General features: G+C 44.0%; 1 protein-coding gene across 1 annotated transcript in view; it reads left to right on the top strand.

The window, feature by feature from the left end:
* Positions 1-482: 482 nt before the first annotated feature.
* Positions 483-21,901, top strand: part of lama5 (laminin, alpha 5) — a gene marked incomplete at its 5' end in the record, with an annotated part of 282,983 nt that continues 261,564 nt past the window's right edge. Inside the window, 2 exons of the mRNA XM_042304281.1 lie at positions 483-701; positions 9,588-9,740. Coding sequence (XP_042160215.1) covers positions 483-701; positions 9,588-9,740 — 372 coding nt within the window. The remainder of the gene's footprint in view (positions 702-9,587; positions 9,741-21,901) is intronic.

The raw sequence follows: 21,901 nt of genomic DNA, 5'->3' as shown, positions 1-21,901 counted from the left end.
GTATTTTATTGGAGTCAGTCAACCTTGGCGCTGAGCTACCTCGTTCAGCCACTAAGGGCAGAAAAAGAGAGAGGGAATTGAATTGAGAGAGTTGGAGAGGGAGAGAGAACAGAGCACAGATAGTTAGGTGCTCGCCGGAGCGAGAGATGCACAGCCACCACAGCAAAAGCAGAGCGCATCGACTGTTGTGCACTTCTTCACCGCGCAACGATTCGGAGTTAAACTCTAATTTATATCGTTGTTATATTGCTGTACTTCCGATGGTAGCCTACTTTGTAACAACACAGTAAAGTTATAATCTCGGTTGTTCTTTTCTTGAACATTTCTATTAGTTTTGTCCGTTGTAGCCTAGTCGCCTATTTATCTAACGAACCGCAGAGTAGAGCGCCGGCAGGTGAAGATGGCGAGGGGACTGGTGTTGGGGACTGTATCCCGGCGGCTGGCGGCCCTACACAACTTGCGTTGCTGCTGTTATACCCCTAATCTGCGGCCTCTCGGCGCAGGGCCAGGAACTGCCCACCAACGGGGTGAATGGCTACAGCCTGCACCCACCTTATTTTAACCTGGCAGAAGGGACCAAAATCACAGCGACAGCGACCTGTGGAGAGGGGGACAATGGAAGGTCGATACACGATTTGTATTGCAAGCTGGTCGGGGGGCCAGTGTCAGGGGACCCGAGTCACCAGAGCCAAACCATCCAGGTAAGAACTTGAGCTACATTTGATTCAGCCTGTATTTGTTAATATAAGTTATTCTACTGGGCCTCACCTAATTTCACCGTGGATCAATGGTGTACAACACACCCTAGCAGCCCCGTAAGGTGGGTGGCCCCACGGCCTCTGGCGGCCCCCAAGCCAAAATAAGGTCGGTCGGCCCCCACCCTTTCCCCAGATAGCATAAGAACAGGTCATACGCCAATTGCCAAAATGTTTAGAATTACAGGGAAATAAGCTGTAAAAATGATAAATGTTCACTCGGCCTCATAGCAAAATGTGTAGAACAGCAAGAAATGTGTTTTAAAAATTCAAAATTCTCTCAGATAATTCCATTTGCTCTGTTAATTATACCCATTGAAATGGACTTTGCTAGCAACAGTGAATAGATTTAGTTATTAAGAGAACTCTCTCAATGATCGTTGTCATGATAGCACATTGGTTGAAGTCAGTGACACATTTTAAAGCTTGGTTAAAACTCTGGATGGGAGACCAATTGAATAGCTGTAGTTAGATCAACTCTCCAGTAGGTTGTGCTACCCAGCCTGAAGTTTTTATTTTCTTCTGGATGTGGATAATACAGATACATAATGTTGAAAATCTGATGTTGTTTCAAAGGTACAAATTCAACATATTTTATATAAGGTTTGTCTGTGTTGGAAATTGGTTAGAATGAAGACATAATCCTGTTGTTGAAATTCCACCCTCAAAACAACAGTTGATTGCTTTTTTTCAAATCCAATGTATTTTCCACGTCACAATACGTTGACAATACGTTGACAAATGATGTTGAAACAACATTGATTAAACCAGTTTGTGCCCAGTGGGATTTTGCCTGCTTGGATAAAACATGGCTAGTTTTTTTAAAAATGAACTTAATTCCTATAACTAACTAAAAAGTTGTTAATCAATCAAATGTATTTATAAAGCCCTTTTTACATCAGCTGATATCTCAAAGTGCTGTACAGAAACCCAGCCTAAAACCCCAAACAGCAAGCAATGCAGGTGTAGAAGCACGGTGGCTAGGAAAAACTCCCTAGAAAGGCCAAAACCTAGGATGAAACCTAGAGAGGAACCAGGCTATGAGAGATGGCCAGTCCTCTTCTGGCTGTGCCGGGTGGAGATTATAACAGAACATGGCCAAGATGTTCAAACGTTCATAGATGACCAGCATGGTCAAATAATAATAATCACAGTGGTTGTAGAGGGTGCAACAGGTCAGCACCTCAGGAGTAAATGTCAGTTGGCTTTTCATAGCCGATCATTCAGAGTTAGAGACAGCAGGTGTGGTAGAGAGAGAAAGTCGAAAACAGCAGGTCCGGGACAGGTAGCACATCCGGTGAACAGGTCAGGGTTCCATAGCTGCAAGCAGAACAGCTGAAACTGGAACAGCAGCACATCCAGGTGGACTGGGGACAGCATGGAGTCATCAGGCCAGGTAGTCCTGAGGCATGGTCCTAGGGCTCAGGTCCTCCGAGAGAGAGAGAGAATTAGAGAGAGCACACTTAAATTCACACAGGACACCGGATAAGACAGGATAAATACTCCAGATATAACAGACTGACCCTAGCCCCGACACATAAACTACTGCAGCATAAATACTGGAGGCTGAGACAGGAGGGGTCGGAGACACTGTGGCCCTGTCCGACGATACCCCCGGACAGGGCCAACCAGGCAGGATATAACCCCACCCACTTTGACAAAGCACAGCCCCCAACACCACTGTTCGTCTTATTATTAAAACCTTTATAGAACTTTCTTCCCCTCCTGTTTTGACATTCCTGGGGGTGAGTGACCTGTGACCTGTGCCGTGCGCGCTGTGAACCAAGCAACTGCTGAATTTGTCCTACTTCAGAATTTCAGTTAAACTCCTTGACGAGCAGCACCCTCCGTAGCTGAGGAACGTTCAACTTCCGTTCTCTTATATATCGAGGGGCGGAGCTGAGTTTTGATAACTGGTCGTTTGATCTGCCTAGCAACAACATTGAGTCTGTCAATACTAAAAAAAAAAAGTTAAATTCTGAAAATGCTTACCTTGTACCTATGTCTGTCCTGTACAACTGCGGTTCTTCCGCAGGCTGCTGAAATTCATACTCTTAATTTTAAAAAACTTTAATCGAAAACACTTTTTTCCTCAATTGTGTTTCTTAACTCAGCGCATATGAGCTTGTGCCAATTGAATCTTAGTTTACATAGTCTGTCAAACCCGCTACAGATGACATCTTTTAATTTGATCATCCTGTTGTTGCAGGAAATTTCCTGTACAGCAGGAAATGAAAACTTGTAATATATTCAAGTTTTTTAAAAAGTATTCTAAAGTTTGTCATTTCTATTTAAAAATGTCAGACTTTGCCTCCCGGGTGGCGCAGTGGTTAAGGGGCGCTGTACTGCAGCGCCAGCTGTGCCACCAGAGACTCTGGGTTCGCGCCCAGGCTCTGTTGTAACCGGCCATGACCGGGAGGTCCGTGGGGCGACGCACAATTGGCCTAGCGTCGTCCGGGTTAGGGAGGGTTTGGTCGGTAGGGATATCCTTGTCTCATCGCGCACCAGCAACTCCAGTGGCGGGCCGGGCGTAGTGCGCGATAACCAAGGATGCCATTGTCACGGTGTTTCCTCCGACACATTGGTGCGGCTGGTTGGATGCGCGATGTGTTAAGAAGCAGTGCGGCTAGGTTGGGTTGTGTATCGGAGGATGCATGACTTTCAACCTTCGTCTCTCCAGAGCCCGTACGGGAGTTGTAGCGATGAGACAAGATAGTAGCTACTAACAATTGGATACGACGAAATTGGGGAGGAAAAGGGGTAAAAAAAAAATATTTAAAAAAATGTCAGACTTGATTTTCCCTAACGAAAAATGTTTTCATTAATTATAACCCATATAACCCAATTATAATCCTGTTACTGAGATATGGCATCGGTACAACTCCAGGTGATCAACACACAAAAGTCGGTGGTTTTATTTAATAAAAGTTTGAATTAAAAGTATGAATTTCAGCAGCCTGTGGAAGAACTGCATAGGTACAGGACAGACATAGGTACAGGACAGACGTAGGTACAGGACAGACGTAGGTACAGGACAGACGTAGGTACAGGACAGACATAGGTACAGGACAGACGTAGCTACAGGACAGACGTAGGTACAGGACAGATGTAGGTACAGGACAGATGTAGGTACAGGACAGACATAGGTACAGGACAGATGTAGGTACAGGACAGATGTAGGTACAGGACAGATGTAGGTACAGGACAGATGTAGGTACAGGACAGATGTAGGTACAGGACAGACATAGGTACAGGACAGATGTAGGTACAGGACAGATGTAGGTACAGGACAGACATAGGTACAGGACAGACGTAGCTACAGGACAGACGTAGGTACAGGACAGATGTAGGTACAGGACAGACATAGGTATTAGACAGACGATACAGGACAGACGTAGCTACAGGACAGATGTAGGTACAGGACAGACATAGTACAGGACAGACGTAGCTACAGGACAGACGCAGCTGAGGATGACGTAGGTACAGACAGACGTAGGGGTACAGGACAGACGTGGGTACAGGACAGACGTAGGTACAGGACAGACGAGGTACAGGACAGACGTAGGTGCACAGGACAGACGTAGCTACAGGACAGACGTAGGTACAGGACAGACGTAGGTACAGGGACAGACGTAGGTACAGGACAGACGTAGCTACAGGACAGACGTAGGTACAGGACAGACATAGGTACAGGACAGACATAGGTACAGGACAGACGTAGGTACAGGACAGACGTAGGTACAGGACAGACATAGGTACAGGACAGACATAGGTACAAGGTAAGCGTTTTCAGAATTTACATTTTTTAGTATTGACTGACTCAATGTTGTTGCTAGGCAGATTACATGACCAGTTATAAAAACTCAACTCCGCCTGGATAGAAGAGAACAGTACTGAGAGTTCCTCAGCTACGGTGCTGTTGTTGGATAGAAGAGAACAGTACTGAGAGTTCCTCAGCTACGGTGCTGTTGTTGGATAGAAGAGAACAGTACTGAGAGTTCCTCAGCTACGGTGCTGTTGTTGGATAGAAGAGAACAGTACTGACAGAGAGTTCCTCAGCTACGGTGCTGTTGTTGGATAGAAGAGAACAGTACTGAGAGTTCCTCAGCTACGGTGCTGTTGTTGGATAAAAGAGAACAGTACTGAGAGTTCCTCAGCTACGGTGCTGTTGTTGATAGAAGAGAACAGTACTGAGAGTTCCTCAGCTACGGTGCTGTTGTTGGATAGAAGAGAACAGTACTGAGATTTCAGCTACGGTGCTGTTGTTGGATAGAAGAGAACAGTACTGAGAGTTCCTCAGCTACGGTGCTGTTGTTGGATAGAAGAGAACAGTACTGAGAGTTCCTCAGCTACGGTGCTGTTGTTGGATAGAAGAGAACAGTACTGAGAGTTCCTCAGCTACGGTGCTGTTGTTGGATAGAAGAGAACAGTACTGAGATTTCCTCAGCTACGGTGCTGTTGTTGGATAGAAGGGAACAGTACTGAGAGTTCCTCAGCTACGGTGCTGTTGTTGGATAGAAGAGAACAGTACTGAGAGTTCCTCAGCTACGGTGCTGTTGTTGGATAGAAGAGAACAGTACTGAGATTTCCTCAGCTACGGTGCTGTTGTTGGATAGAAGAGAACAGTACTGAGAGTTCCTCAGCTACGGTGCTGTTGTTGCTTTTAATTTCACATGATGGCTTAACCACTAGATGGATTATGTAGCTATATCACTTCTAACCCCCCTCCCCCCATACACAAACATACACACACACACACATACAGACACACACACACACACACATACAGACACACACACACACACATACAGACACACACACACAAACACACATATACACACACGGACACATACACACCTCCCCCGCTCCTCGTTCCGGTCTCCTTCATTCGTTTTTTGTCTCTGCGAGATAAGTGTGTTATTGTCAACCTTTGTGTTGTCTTTAGGGTCAAACGTGTCCCACCACTATGTTTAACAGACATTCAACTGTAAAGTCCACACACACCTGCATACTGTCCTACATATGCTAATTAGACTTGATTGATTTATGTTCTTCACTTTTTTTAGTTTTGTATCTATTATCTTATTTTATTCTTATTTATTGTTGTTGTTTATACACCTTGTGGGTGGGGGCAATGGTTCCAAAAAATGAGGAGACTATTTGAGGGAGTAAAATGGGAGAATACTATTTGAGGGAGTAAAATGGAAGGAGACTATTTGAGGGAGTAAAATGGGAGGAGACTATTTGAGGGAGTAAAAATGGGAGGAGACTATTTGAGGGAGTAAAATGGGAGGAGGCTATTTGAGGAGTAAAATGGGGGGGAGACTACTTGAGGGAGTAAAATGGGAGGAGACTATTTGAGGGAATAAAATGGGAGGAGACGATTTGAGGGAGTAAAATGGGAGGAGACTATTTGAGGGAATAAAATGGGAGGGAGACTATTTGAGGAATAAAATGGGAGGAGACTATTGACAGAGTAAAATGGGGAGGAGACTATTTGAGGGGTAAAATGGGAGGAGACTATTTGAGGGAGTAAATGGGAGGAGACTATTTGAGGGAGTAAAATGGGAGGAGACTATTTGAGGGGAATAAAATGGGAGGAGGCTATTTGAGGGTAAAATGGGAGGAGACTATTTGAGGGAATAAAATGGGAGGAGACTATTTGAGGGAATAAAATGGGAGGAGACTATTTGAGGGAGTAAAATGGGAGGAGACTATTTGAGGGAATAAAATGGGAGGAGTATTTTGTAGTTTAATTCCTCGTTGTAACAGTATATAAGAATATATCAATATGTTGACAAAAAAGTTCAAGACTGTTATTGTTTCCCTTCAATAAAATGCATTGAAAACTACTTTCTGCACGTTTCTGCTACTTTATTACACAACTGCTTTCTCACCTCTATACAACTGCTCTCTCACCTCTATACAACTGCTCTCTCACCTCTATACAACTGCTCTCTCACCTCTATACACCTGCTCTCTCACCTCTATACAACTGCTCTCTCACCTCTATACAACTGCTCTCTCACCTCTATACACCTGCTCTCTCACCTCTATACAACTGCTCTCTCTTGCTAAAAAAAAGTATGTTTACACCTATACAGTACCTTTAGTACCTTTAGCAACAATAATAATAAACCTCTACTATAGTAAAGAAAACATTTAGGTGTGTTGTAATAGAAACGAGTGGTGTCCACTGATTAAACGCAGTCTTTCTACATTGCGAAGCGGGAAAACCCAGAAATCGTCATGTGATGAATGACATGTTGTTTCTTCATGCTAAATAGATTTATTTATTTAAAATCCAATGAAGCTGTTTTATTTTAGGTGTTTAAGTGAAGGCGGGTCTCTTTTTTTTGACCCTTAGGACAAGGGGAGTATATAGAATGTTAAGACTACACAAGGGTTAATTAAAAACAGCAGGTGAGCTGAGTGGGGGTCGAGGGGGGGATTCACTGGAATCCACCCCTCCTCACACAGAGGCACACCCTGTACAGATTACGGCCTCGGTGCTTATTGCCATGGTTTCAACATGAGATTAGCCCCTTCGTCTGTCTGTCTGTCTCCCTCCCTCCCTCCCTCCCTAAACCCTTAAGTCACTGAACTCACTGGTCTGTGCATCCTCAGGGTAAATACCATGATACCTGCACCAGGGGTCTATTCCATGAGCTCCTGAGTGGTGCAGTGGTCTACGGCACTCAGTGCTAGAGGTGTCACTACAGTACCTGGTTAGAATCCAGGCCGGTCACAATCCGGCCATGATTGGGAGTCCCATAGGGCGGCGCACAATTGGCCTGGATTTGACCGAGTAGGCCGTCATTGTAAATAAGAATTTGTTCTTAATTGACTTGCCTAGTTAAATAAAAAAAACACCAATGTTATCATACAGAGTATACTATACTACAATATATTATATTATACTATACTACAATATATTATACTATACTACAATATATGATACTATATTAAACTATACAATGCTAAAATACAATATATTATACTATACTAAAATATATTTTAATATACTAAACTACAATATACTATACTATACTACAATATATTCTACTATATTATCCTCTCCCTATTATCCTCTATTATCCTCTTCTACTATATTATCCTACAATATATTATACGATACTATACTACAATATATTTTACTATAATATACTACAATATATTATACTATATAACAGTGTACTATACCATACTATACTATACTACAATATATTGTATTATACTTCAATATATTATACTAACCAATATTATACTATACTACAATATATTATATTATACTGCAATATATTATACTATACTACAATATATTATATTATACTAAACTACAATATATTATACTATACAATATTATACTATACTATACTACAATATATTATACTATACTATATTATACTATGCTACAATATATTATACTATATTATACTGTACTTCAATGATTTATACTATATTATACTATACTATACTACAATATATTATACTGTACTATATTATACGATACTATACTACAATATATTATACTATACTACAATATATTATATTATACTGCAATATATTATACTATACTACAATATATTATACTATACAATATTATACTAGACTATACTACAATATATTATACTATACTATATTATACTATACCACAATATATTATACCATATTATACTGTACTTCAATGATTTATACTATATTATACTATACTTTACTACAATATATTATACTGTACTATATTATACGATACTACAATATATTATACTATACTACAATATATTATACTATACTATATTATACGATACTACAATGTATTATACTATACCAACATATTTTATACTGCATTATACTATACTATACTATACTATACTATACTACTATATATTATACTATATATATTGTACTATACTATACAAAACTACAATATATTACACTATACTATATTATATGGTACTATATTATATGACACTATACTATATTATATGGTACTATACTATATTAAACTATACTATGCTATTCTAAACTACAATATATTATACTATACTATAGTATATGGTACTATACTGTATTATACTATATTCCACAATACTATACTATATTATACTATACTACACTGTATTATACTGTACTATACTATATTATATGGTACTATACCATATTATCTATCACTATACTATATTATATGGTACTATACTATATTACACTATACTATACTATTCTAAACTACAATATACTATACTATAATGTATTACACTATACTACAGTGTATTATACTATATTGTACTATACTATATTATATGATACTATACTATCTACCCTGATGAATACAGCTTGGCTGTGGAAACGTTGGTAATTAAATGATTGAGCTCCTAGAGTGTGCGGCTCTCTTGCATTTTATTTTCCAGTCTTCTACTCCGCTAGCCAGCACCTCTAGCCAGCACCGCTAGCCAGCACCGCTAGCCAGCACCGCTAGTCAGCACCGCTAGTCAGCACCGCTAGCCAGCACCGCTAGTCAGCACCTCTAGTCAGCACCTCTAGTCAGCACCTCTAGCCAGCACCGCTAGTCAGCACCGCTAGTCAGCACCTCTAGCCAGCACCTCTAGTCAGCACCTCTAGTCAGCACCTCTAGCCAGCACCGCTAGTCAGCACCGCTAGTCAGCACCTCTAGCCAGCACCTCTAGTCAGCACCTCTAGTCAGCACCTCTAGTCAGCACCTCTAGCCAGCACCTCTAGCCAGCACCGCTAGCCAGCACCTCGTCTTAACAGGTGTGCTTTTCTTTTTCTTCTAGACTATACTATCTATAACATACTATTTGTTGTGTTCTTCAGGGCCAGTACTGTGATACGTGCGCCATAGGGGACAGTGACAGAGCACATCCCATCTCCAATGCCATCGACGGGACAGAGAGGTGGTGGCAGAGCCCTCCTCTCTCCCGCAGCACTGAGTTCAACCAGGTCAACGTCACCTTGGACCTGGGACAGGTAGGACTTTATACTTTGCATGTATACACACACACACACACACACACAGACACACACACACACAGACACACACACACACAGACACACAGACACAGACACACACAGACACACAGACACAGACACAGACACACACACACACACACCCTGGACGGACCTGGGACAGGTAGGACTTTATACTTTGCATGTATACACACACACACACACACAGACACACACACACACACACACACAGACACACACACACACACACACACAGTCACAGACACACACACACACAGACACAGACACACACACACAGGCACACACACACACACACACACACACACACACACACACACACACACACACACACACACACACAGGCACAGGCACACACACACACACACACACACACACACACACACACACACACACACACACACACACACACACACACACACACACACACACACACACAGGCACAGGCACACACACACACACACACAAACACACAGGCACACAGACACACACACACACACACACACACACACACACACACACACACACACAGACACAGACACAGACACAGACACAGACACAGACACACACACACACACACCCTGGATGGACCTGTAACAGGTAGGACTCGTAGCTACTGTACATTTGACTTTGTGATGAGAGTTTACACCTGTTGCACTAACCAAAGATAAGACTAGTCGTGGCTAAATCCACTTCATAATGATGGTTGCTATGCAGCGCCCGTCACTAAGCTGTTGCTTGGCAGCGCCCGGGTTACCGTCCTCCTGGCAGTTGTAAACATGGCAACGCGTGTCGCTTCGTCTATCTCTTCCCATAGCCCATCACTGTTTTCTGAACCACTACTGGATGGATACATAAAGAACTACTGTGGTAATAAATATCACTGACTGACCAAAATATTGGAATAAAGTAGGCTAATGCCGTTGAAGGTACGTATCATATTGTTTGTTTACTGAAACTGCCCATAAAGGTATCCGACCGTTAATAAATCCTCTTGGGGCTAGGGGGCAGAAGTTTCACTTTTGGATAAATAGTTTGCCCAATTTCAACTTCCTGATACTCATGCCAAGAATATAAGATATGCATATTATTCATATATTTGGATAGAAAACACTCTGAAGTTTCTAAAACTGTTTGAATCATGTCGGTGAGTATAACAGAACTTATGTAGCAGGCAAAACCCTGAGGACTAACTGTTCAGATTTTTTTGCCTCTCTCTGTTCCCTGATTTGTTATTGCCAAGGGATATTTCTTAGGAACCTGTTTCCAGTTCCTACTGCTTCCAATGGATGTCACCAGTCTTTGGAATTTGGTTGAGGTTATTCCTTTGTGAAATGAAGAAGTAGGCCAACTCGGAACTGGGGACACTTTTGTGAGTTGCGCAAGATGTGAAAAGTGGCGCTGGTTTGTTTTCGTCCTGTATTGAATACAGATTGCCCCGTCTACAATTTGATCGATTATTAACGTTTAAAAATACCTAAAGTTGTATTACAAAAGTAGTATGGAGGGGGGCGTTTAACATCAGGCTGGGAAATGTTTTGTTGAGGTGAATGTTCATCGTCATTAGTCTGGTTGGTTCTTCTATTAGCAGGGCTGATCACAACATTTTGTTAGCATGTTGTGTAGCTTCGTGGATTATTTTGCTACTCCGAAAGGCCAGTGACGTGTCTGATTTATTTTTATTATCTCCGAAAGGCCAGTGACGTATCAATCGCCAATCGACGTGTCTGATTATCAATCGATGAGATGTTTCACAAAAAATAAAAAATAAAAAGCATATCATTTTGATTCGAGCGCGTTGTCTAGGCAACTCCAAAAGGCCACGGATGTTTTTGCTATTGATTCGAGCGCGTTGTCTAGGCAACTCCAAAAGGCCACGGATGTTTTTGAAATATGAACACGAAACTCCCATCCTTTTGAAAATATAGATTGTTCATATTTTCTGTGCGTATCTGGATGAATGACAATCCCAATTGAACACCCTACGCCTGCTTTCTACTAGTATCTAGGTCCAGACGTAGCTCATAGCAGGAAGGGCTCCCAGGTGGTGCAACAGGTATCATTTCTAGGTCAGATGTAGAGTTATGACCCACTGGTGCAACAGGTGTTGATTCACTCAGTCTCTTTATGTCTCTGTCTCTCCTCTTAGACACACACACACACGCGCACACACACACTCACACACACACACACACACATTGGGACACACACACACCCTGAGGGACACACACACACACACACACACACACACACTGGGTCACACACACACCCTGAGGGACACACACACACACACACACACACACACACACACACACACACACACACATACACTGGGACACACACACACACACTGGGTCACACACACACACACACACTGGGACACACTTCTCCCATCCCCCCAGCTCCACATCTGTCCTGTCTCTCTCATGTCTGTGTGTTTTCACTGTAAGGTAATGTTGGACTGTACTTCCTGTCACCTGATACAGCAGACAGAGTTCCCATTGGACAAAAACGGGTTGAATCACCGTTGTTTCCACCAATCAATGTGGAAAACTGATTGGATTTGCAAAGTGGGAGAAGAGCAGAGAGAGAGGAGCAGAGAGAGAGGAGCAGAGAGAGAGGGAGAAGAGAGAGGAGCAGAGAGGGGAGCAGAGGGAGAGGAGCAGATGGAGGAGCAGAGAGAGAGGAGCAGAGAGAGGAGCAGAGAGAGAGGGAGAGGAGCAGAGAGAGAGGGAGAGGAGCAGAGAGAGAGGAGCAGAGAGAGGAGCAGAGAGAGAGGGAGAGGAGCAGAGAGAGAGGAGCAGAGAGAGAGGAGCAGAGGGAGAGGGAGAGGAGCAGAGAGAGAGGGAGAGGAGCAGAGAGAGAGGGAGAGGAGCAGAGAGAGAGGGAGAGGAGCAGAGAGAGAGGAGCAGAGAGAGAGGAGCAGAGGGAGAGGGAGAGGGGAGAGGGAGAGGAGCAGAGAGAGAGGGAGAGGAGCAGAGAGAGAGGAGCAGAGAGAGAGGAGCAGAGGGAGAGGGAGAGGAGCAGAGAGAGAGGAGCAGAGAGAGGGGAGAAGAGAGAGGAGCAGAGAGAGGGGAGCAGAGGGAGAGGAGCAGATGGAGGAGCAGAGAGAGGAGCAGAGAGAGAGGAGCAGAGAGAGAGGGGCAGAGAGAGAGGAGCAGAGAGAGAGGAGCAGAGAGAGAGGAGCAGAGAGAGAGGGAGAAGAGCAGAGAGAGAAGAGCAGAGAGAGAGGCATTGAGAGAGGAGCAGAGAGAGAGGAGCAGATGGAGAGGAGCAGAGAGAGAGGAGCAGAGAGAGGAGCAGAGAGAGAGGAGCAGAGAGCGAGAGGAGAGAGAAGAGTAAAAACAGACACAGTTAGAGCTCTGTCTGAGAACCTCTCCATGGTACCCTAATAACTCTCTCTCACACACACACACACACACACACACACACACACACACACACACACATGCACACGCACACGCACACACACACACATGGACACACAGGACTGGGGCAGTGATTAAACCAGCGTTGTTGAGTCTTGGTGTCGCTCATCATTTCACCGTTCTGACGTTATTAATGTTAATGTCCCGGTGGCTGTTTCTGTTAGCCGGTGTTGTTGAGTAAAGACAAGGTCTCGCTGCGCTCTGCAACAACACTGAATCATTACAGCGCTGTAATTAATAGGCTGTTTCTCTCTGATTGCAGAGTTAAAATTGATCACAACTCGAATGAAGTGTTAGAAACAGTAACAACAGGATCCATTCAGTCGTATCTTTTCACAGTCTGACGGTGTCCACTTTGTCTCATTAAACCATTTCTAATCGTCTGTTCAAAAACACTTCTAAAGAGTCTTTGATGTGTTCTTCTCCTTTCAACGCCCTCAACTGTTTTAGTCTAGTCGCTTTTCTCGTTTCAATGGTCGCCGCGGTGCCACGCATTGAGACGGTGTCCCTCTCAGAGCATTGTTTTCTGCTGAGACAGACGGTGTCCCTCTCAGAGCATTGTATTCTGCTGAGACAGACGGTGTCCCTCTCAGAGCATTGTTTTCTGCTGAGACAGACGGTGTCCCTCTCAGAGCATTGTATTCTGCTGAGACAGACGGTGTCCCTCTCAGAGCATTGTATTCTGCTGAGACAGACGGTGTCCCTCTCAGAGCATTGTATTCTGCTGAGACAGACGGTGTCCCTCTCAGAGCATTGCATTCTGCTGAGACAGACGGTGTCCCTCTCAGAGCATTGCATTCTGCTGAGACAGACGGTGTCCCTCTCAGAGCATTGTATTCTGCTGAGACAGACGGTGTCCCTCTCAGAGCATTGTATTCTGCTGAGACAGACGGTGTCCCTCTCAGAGCATTGTATTCTGCTGAGACAGACGGTGTCCCTCTCAGAGCATTGCATTCTGCTGAGACAGACGGTGTCCCTCTCAGAGCATTGCATTCTGCTGAGACAGACGGTGTCCCTCTCAGAGCATTGTATTCTGCTGAGACAGACGGTGTCCCTCTCAGAGCATTGTATTCTGCTGAGACAGACGGTGTCCCTCTCAGAGCATTGTATTCTGCTGAGACAGACGGTGTCCCTCTCAGAGCATTGTATTCTGCTGAGACAGACGGTGTCCCTCTCAGAGCATTGCATTCTGCTGAGACAGACGGTGTCCCTCTCAGAGCATTGCATTCTGCTGAGACAGACGGTGTCCCTCTCAGAGCATTGTATTCTGCTGAGACAGACGGTGTCCCTCTCAGAGCATTGTATTCTGCTGAGACAGACGGTGTCCCTCTCAGAGCATTGCATTCTGCTGAGACAGACGGTGTCCCTCTCAGAGCATTGTATTCTGCTGAGACAGACGGTGTCCCTCTCAGAGCATTGTATTCTGCTGGGACAGACGGTGTCCCTCTCTAGGCTGTCTCTCTTCCGTCCCTCAAATGCAGGAATGAAGGTGGGCTAGGAGGAAGGGGCTTGGTGCCTGTCGAGTGCAGGCGGGTGTGTGCGCGTGCGAGTTTGTGTGTGCGGTTGAGTGTGTCAGTGATTATTTGTTGAGTTAGAAGCACCCACGTGAGAGACAGGTCAAGCGACACAGGGCAAGAGAGAGAGACAGGGAGAGAGAGAGACAGGTCAAGTGAGACAGGGCAAGAGAGAGACAAGGAGAAAGACAGGGAGAGAGAGACAGGGAGAGAGAGAGAGACAGGTCAAGCGAGACAGGGCAAGAGAGAGACAAGAAGAGAGACAGGGAGAGAGAGACAGGTCAAGTGAGACAGGGCAAGAGAGAGACAAGGAGAAAGACAGGGAGAGAGAGACAGGGAGAGAGAGAGAGAAAGGTCAAGCGAGACAGGGCAAGAGAGAGACAAGAAGAGAGAGAGACAGGTCAAGCGAGAGGGCAAGAGAGAGACGGAGAGAAAGACAGAGAGAGAGGGAGAGATAAAGGTAGAGAGAAAAGGAGAGAGAGAGACAGGGAGAGAGAGGACAGCAACACATGAGAGAACAAAAAGATAATTACTTGACACATTGGAAAGGATTAACAAAAAACAGAGCGAACTAGAATGCTATTAGGCCCTACACAGAGAGTACACAGCGGCAGAATACCTGACCACTGTGACTGACCCAAAATTAAGGAAAGCTTTGACTATGTACAGACTCTGTGAGCATAGCCTTGCTATTGAGAAAGGTCGCCATAGGCTTTATTCTTTTGGAACTTCTGTGAGTGTTTACTGTTCATATTTATTGTTTATGCCACTTTTGTTTATTTTTGACTTCACTTGCTTTGGCAATGTAAACATATCTTTCCCATGCCAGTAAAGACCTTGAATTGAATTTAGAGAGAGAGAGACAGGGTGAGAGAGACAGGGTGAGAGAGACAGGGCGAGAGAGACAGGGCGAGAGAGACAGGGAGAGAGAGACAGGTAGAGAAAGACGGAGAGAGAGAGACAGGGAGAGAAAGACGGAGAGAGAGAGACAGGGAGAGAGACACACAGAGAGAGAGAGAGAGAGAGAGACAGGGAGAGAAAGACGGAGAGAGAGAGACAGAGAGAGAGAGACAGAGAGAGAGAGAGAGAGACAGGTAGAGAAAGACAGGGAGAGAGAGCCAGAGAGAGAGAGAGAGACAGAGAGAGCAGAGAGAGCCAGAGAGCCAGAGAGAGAGAGAGACAGAGAGACAGACAGAGAGAGACAGAGAGACACAGAGAGAGAGACAGAGAGACAGACAGAGAGAGACAGAGAGACACAGAGAGAGAGAGAGAGACAGAGAGAGCAGAGAGAGAGACAGGTAGAGAAAGACAGGGAGAGAGAGCCAGAGAGAGCCAGAGAGAGCCAGATAGAGCCAGAGAGAGCCAGAGAGCGAGAGAGACAGAGAGACAGACATGTTGACCCCCCAGAGGATAAGAAAGACATTGGAATGTTAATTAACATGATTTGTGTCCCAACCTGTGAAGGGACCACAGTTAAATGACCTCTCTCTTCCTTACCTAACTCTAACTGCCCAGGGACCACAGTTAAATGACCTCTCTCTTCCTTACCTAACTCTAACTGCCCAGGGACCACAGTTAAATGACCTCTCTTTCCTTACCTAATTCTAACTGCCCAGGGACCACAGTTAAATGACCTCTCTCTTCCTTACCTAACTCTAACTGCCCAGGGACCACAGTTAAATGACCTCTCTCTTCCTTACCTAACTCTAACTGCCCAGGGACCACAGCTAAATGACCTCTCTCTTCCTTACCTAACTCTAACTGCCCAGGGACCACAGTTAAATGACCTCTCTCTTCCTTACCTAACTCTAACTGCCCAGGGACCACAGTTAAAAAACCTCTCTCTTCCTTACCTAACTCTAACTGCCCAGGGACCACAGTTAAATGTAAAATTCAAAACGTTAAAAAAATATATCTGATCGTAACTTTTTTTGCATATAATGTTTTGACCATCGCTTCCTGTGACCGAAAAGAGCTTCTAGACATCAGAGCAGCGACCTCAATTTGGTAGAAGATTTCTACATCAACTAGTCAGCGGTGCAGGACATACCGATCACTAGGCCCTAATCCCCGAGGCTCAGGAAGAGAAAGAGACACGTCCTTAAGAGAAGCAGTCACCCTGACAAAACTACGTCGGCAAATAGATAAACCACCTCTACCTTCCATTCTATTGGCGAGCGTACAATCACTGGAGAACAAACTGGATGAGCTCCGTTGGAGACTGTCCTATCAGCGGGACCTGAAGTACTGGAATATTCCGTGTTTCTCTGAGTCGTTGCTGAACAAGGACATGGATAATATACAGTCCATCGAGCAGTTTTTTCTTCTGCATCGGCAGAACGGCAGCAACGGGGAAGCTCAATGGGGAAGCTCAATGGGGAAGCTCAACGGGAAGCTCAATGGGGAAGCTCAACGGGGAAGCTCAATGGGGAAGCTCAATGGGGAAGCTCAATGGGGAAGCTCAATGGGGAAGCTCAATAGGGAAGCTCAATGGGGAAGCTCAATGGGGAAGCTCAATGGGGAAGCTCAATGGGGAGGTCCCTGTCTCTCTGTTAAGAGCCGACAGGAAGTCTCAAGGTTCTAGAATACCTCAACGTTCTAGAATACCTCAAGGTTCTAGAATACCTCAAGGTTCTGCTCTCCAGATGCTCCTCTCCTGGTGGCCAGTGATTTCAGTTTGACCTATTTTCTACCAGCATGTCACCTGGGCAACTAGAGGTGACAAAACTCTAGAGCCCCTTTACTCCACACAAAGAAATGCATACAAAGCTCTCCCTCATCCTCCATTTGGCAAATATGACCATAACTCTATCCTCCTGATTCCTGCTAACAAACAAAAACTCAAACAGGAAGTACCAGTGACACGCCAAATACAGAAGTGGTCCGATGAAACGGATGCTAAGCTACAGTTTTGCTTGCGTATGTTCCGGGAGTTTCTCCGATGGCTTTGAGGAATACACCACATCAGTCATCAGCTTCATTAATAAGTGCATCAACGATGTCGTCCCTACAGTGACTGTACGTATATATCCCAACCAGAAGCCATGGATTACAGGCAACATCCGCACTGAGCTAAAGGCTAGAGCTGCCACTTTCCAGGAGCAGGCCTCTAACCCGGAAGCTTATAAGAAATACCACTATGTCCTCAGACGAACCATCAAACAGGCTAAGCATCAATAATGGACTAAGATTGAATCCTACTACGCCGTTTCTGAAGCTCGTCGGATGTGGTAGGTCTTGCAAACTATCACAAATGATGACAGAAAACCCTACCGTGAGCTGCCCAGTGACGCAAGCCTACCAGGAGAGCTAAATGCCTTCTATGTTCGCTTCAAGGCAAACAACACTGAACCATGTATAAAGCCATGTTATTACCTCGTACCCCTACACATGGACTCAGTACTGGTACCCTGTGTATAAAGCCATGTTATTGCCTCGTACCCCTACACATTTACAATTCTACACACTTTGACATGGGACGGAGAGAAAAGGTTGCAGTTTTAAAGCTAATTTATCCCAATTCTACACATTTTGACATGGGACGGAGAGAAAAGGTTGCAGTTTTAAAGCTAATTTGTCCCAATTCTACACATTTTGACATGGGACGGAGAGAAAACGTTGCAGTTTTAAAGCTAATTTATCCCAATTCTACAAATTTTGACATGGGACGGAGAGAAAAGGTTGCAGTTTTAAAGCTAATTTATCCCAATTCTACACATTTTGACATGGGACGGAGAGAAAAGGTTGCAGTTTTAAAGCTAATTTATCCCAATTCTACACATTTTGACATGTCTTATGTGCGTTCATGTGATACCTGAGCAGTGTTGACATATCAAAATATCACTCGTGAGTAATATATTACTTTTATGAGGAACGGAGTTATATAACGAGTTTCTGTGTTTAAATACTGAAATACTATTGCAGTTACTTAAGTAACGAGTCTGTTCCTTTCAGAATCACATCTCTACCTGTGTGTTATATTTAGTATTTTAAAGCCTTGTCTCCTGCTACCAGAATTCTGTCTGTAGCTGCCTAAGGCTGCAGTTCTGAACCTCCTGTTCCCTTGTGTCTATTTAGTTTACCGTAGCTTCACATTTATGACTGTCAATCGTAAATGATCGGCCTATTCTTCAAGTTTTACTGGTAAAACGTCCATTGCAGCATCTCCATGCCAACCATCTGATCTCTGTTTCGTTAAAATCTGCATTTAAATCTTTTGGAATTAGGCTATGGAGTTGACAGTGTTGTTGGGAAATATGTAGAATACAGTGTTGTTGGGAATTATGGAGCTGGGAGTGTTGTTGGGAATTATGTAGCTGACAGTGTTGTTGGGAATTATGTAGCTGACAGTGTTGTTGGGAATTATGGAGTTGACAGTGTTGTTGGGAAATATGTAGAATACAGTGTTGTTGGGAAATATGTAGAATACAGTGTTGTTGGGAATTATGTAGAATACAGTGTTGTTATATATATGTACTGTATATAAATATGTAGGCTGCCCGTTGATTGGTTGATCCAGAGCATCTATGGCAGAGATCGACTCTCTGTAACATATTTGGTCATTGTGGTACTTCCTGGTAGCCTAGTGGTTAGAGTGTTGGTCATTGTGGTACTTCCTGGTAGCCTAGTGGTTAGAGCGTTGGTCATTGTGGTACTTCCTGGTAGCTTAGTGGTTAGAGCGTTGGTATCCCCCTTTCCCTTTCTGTTGTACAACTGACTAGGTACCCCCCTTTCTGTTGTACAACTGACTAGGTATCCCACCTTTCTGTTGGACAACTAACTAGGTATCCCCCCTTTCTGTTGGACAACTGACTAGGTATCCCCCCTTTCTGTTGTACAACTGACTAGGTATCCCCCCTTTCTGTTGTACAACTGACTAGGTATCCCCCTTTCTGCTGTACAACTGACTAGGTATCCCCCTTTCTGTTGTACAACTGACTAGGTATCCCACTTTCTGCTGTACAACTGACTAGGTATCCCCCTTTCTGTTGTACAACTGACTAGGTATCCCCTTTCTGTTGTACAACTGACTAGGTATCCCCCTTTCCTTTCTGTTGTACAACTGACTAGGTACCCCCTTTCTGTTGTACAACTGACTAGGTATCCCCCTTTCCCTTTCTGTTGTATAACTGACTAGGTACCCCCTTTCCCTTTCTGTTGTACAACTGACTAGGTATCCCCCTTTCTGCTGTACAACTGACTAGGTATCCCCCTTTCCCTTTCTGTTGTACAACTGACTAGGTACCCCCTTTCTGCTGTACAACTGACTAGGTATCCCCCTTTCCCTTTCTGTTGTACAACTGACTAGGTACCCCCTTTCTGCTGTACAACTGACTAGGTATCCCCCTTTCCCTTTCTGTTGTATAACTGACTAGGTATCCCCCTTTCCTTTCTGTTGTACAACTGACTAGGTATCCCCCTTTCTGTTGTACAACTGACTAGGTATCCCCACTTTCTGTTGTACAACTAACTAGGTATCCCCCTTTCTGTTGTACAACTGACTAGGTATCCCCCTTTCTGTTGTACAACTGACTAGGTATCCCCATTTCCTTTCTGTTGTACAACTGACTAGGTATCCCCATTTCCTTTCTGTTGTACAACTAACTAGGTATCCCCCTTTCTGTTGTACAACTGACTAGGTATCCCCCTTTCTGTTGTACAACTGACTAGGTATCCCCCTTTCTGTTGTACAACTGACTAGGTATCCCCATTTCCTTTCTGTTGTACAACTGACTAGGTATCCCCATTTCCTTTCTGTTGTACAACTGACTAGGTATCCCCCTTTCTGTTGTACAACTGACTAGGTATCCCCCTTTCCTTTCTGTTGTACAACTGACTAGGTATCCCCATTTCCTTTCTGTTGTACAACTGACTAGGTACCCCCATTTCCTTTCTGTTGTACTGACTAGGTACCCCCCTACAGTAAGGTGTAATCATACCAGAGATAGTGGAAGAAAACATTTCTCTGGCTGCGTCCCAAACGACTCTCTATTCCCTCTTCAGTGCACTACTTTAGACCAGGGCCCATAGGGCTTCCTAGGGGAAAGGAAAGGGGTATACCTAGTCAGTTGTACAACTAAATGCCTTCAACTGAAATGTGTCTTCCGCATTTAAGGTAAGGTGCCCATTAGAGAACTAGAGAACACTAGATAACCAGAGAACACCAGAGAACTAGAGAACACTAGAAAACACCAGAGAACTAGAGAACACCAGAGAACACCAGATGACCAGAGAACATCAGAATACCAGAGAACACCAGAGAACTAGAGAATACCAGAGAACACCAGAGAACCAGAGAACACTAGAGAACACCAGAGAAGACTAGAGAACACTAGAGAACACCAGAGAACACCAGAGAACACCAGAGAAAGCTAAGGAATACTAGAGAACACCAGAGAACTTGAGAACACCAGAGAACACTAAAGAACGCTAGAGAACGCTAGAGAATGCTAGAGAACACCAGAGAACTAGAGAACACTAGAGAACACCAGAGAACACCAGAGAACACCAGAGAACACTAGAGAACACTAGAGAACACCAGAGAACACCAGAGAACACCAGAGAAAGCTAAGGAATACTAGAGAACACCAGAGAACTTGAGAACACCAGAGAACACTAAAGAACGCTAGAGAACACTAGAGAACACTAGAGAACACCAGAGAACACCAGAGAATGCCAGAGAACGCTAGAGAATTCTAGAGAATACTAGAGAACATAAGAGAACACCAGAGAACTAGAGAACACCAGAGAGCTAGAGAACACCAGAGAACACTAGAGAATGCTAGAGAACACCCCGAAATTGCCAGGATCGTAAAACTGACTGGATTGTGTTTGTTTCATTGTTCCCTGTAAGGCACTACAAACATGAAAGCAATATGTCACTTTTACGGCAACCCCACCAATTCACATAGAAATGTGAGTTATTCTACTCATTCTACTTGAAAGCAAGTCTACGAATTGGCAGATCTGTTCTATGTGTGCTATTTCTATGCTGCCCATTATTAAATGTAGTTTTTGCTTCTTTTATTTCAGTTTTTGTACAATATATCTTCAAAAAGCTGAAAAGACTATATTTTAGGTTATGGAAAATATATTACACAGCAGTTTAGATGGTACAATGATTCTCTACACTATACTAGCTTATTTTGTTTTTATTTCGTCACATAAACTGAAATGATGCTACGTATTAGAGTTTTAGTAA

Source organism: Oncorhynchus tshawytscha, linkage group LG22 (assembly GCF_018296145.1).
Source record: "Oncorhynchus tshawytscha isolate Ot180627B linkage group LG22, Otsh_v2.0, whole genome shotgun sequence".
NCBI classification, from domain to species: Eukaryota; Metazoa; Chordata; class Actinopteri; order Salmoniformes; family Salmonidae; genus Oncorhynchus; species Oncorhynchus tshawytscha.
The sequence above is the reverse complement of the archived record's forward strand: the minus strand, read 5'-3'. Positions and strand labels throughout refer to the sequence as shown.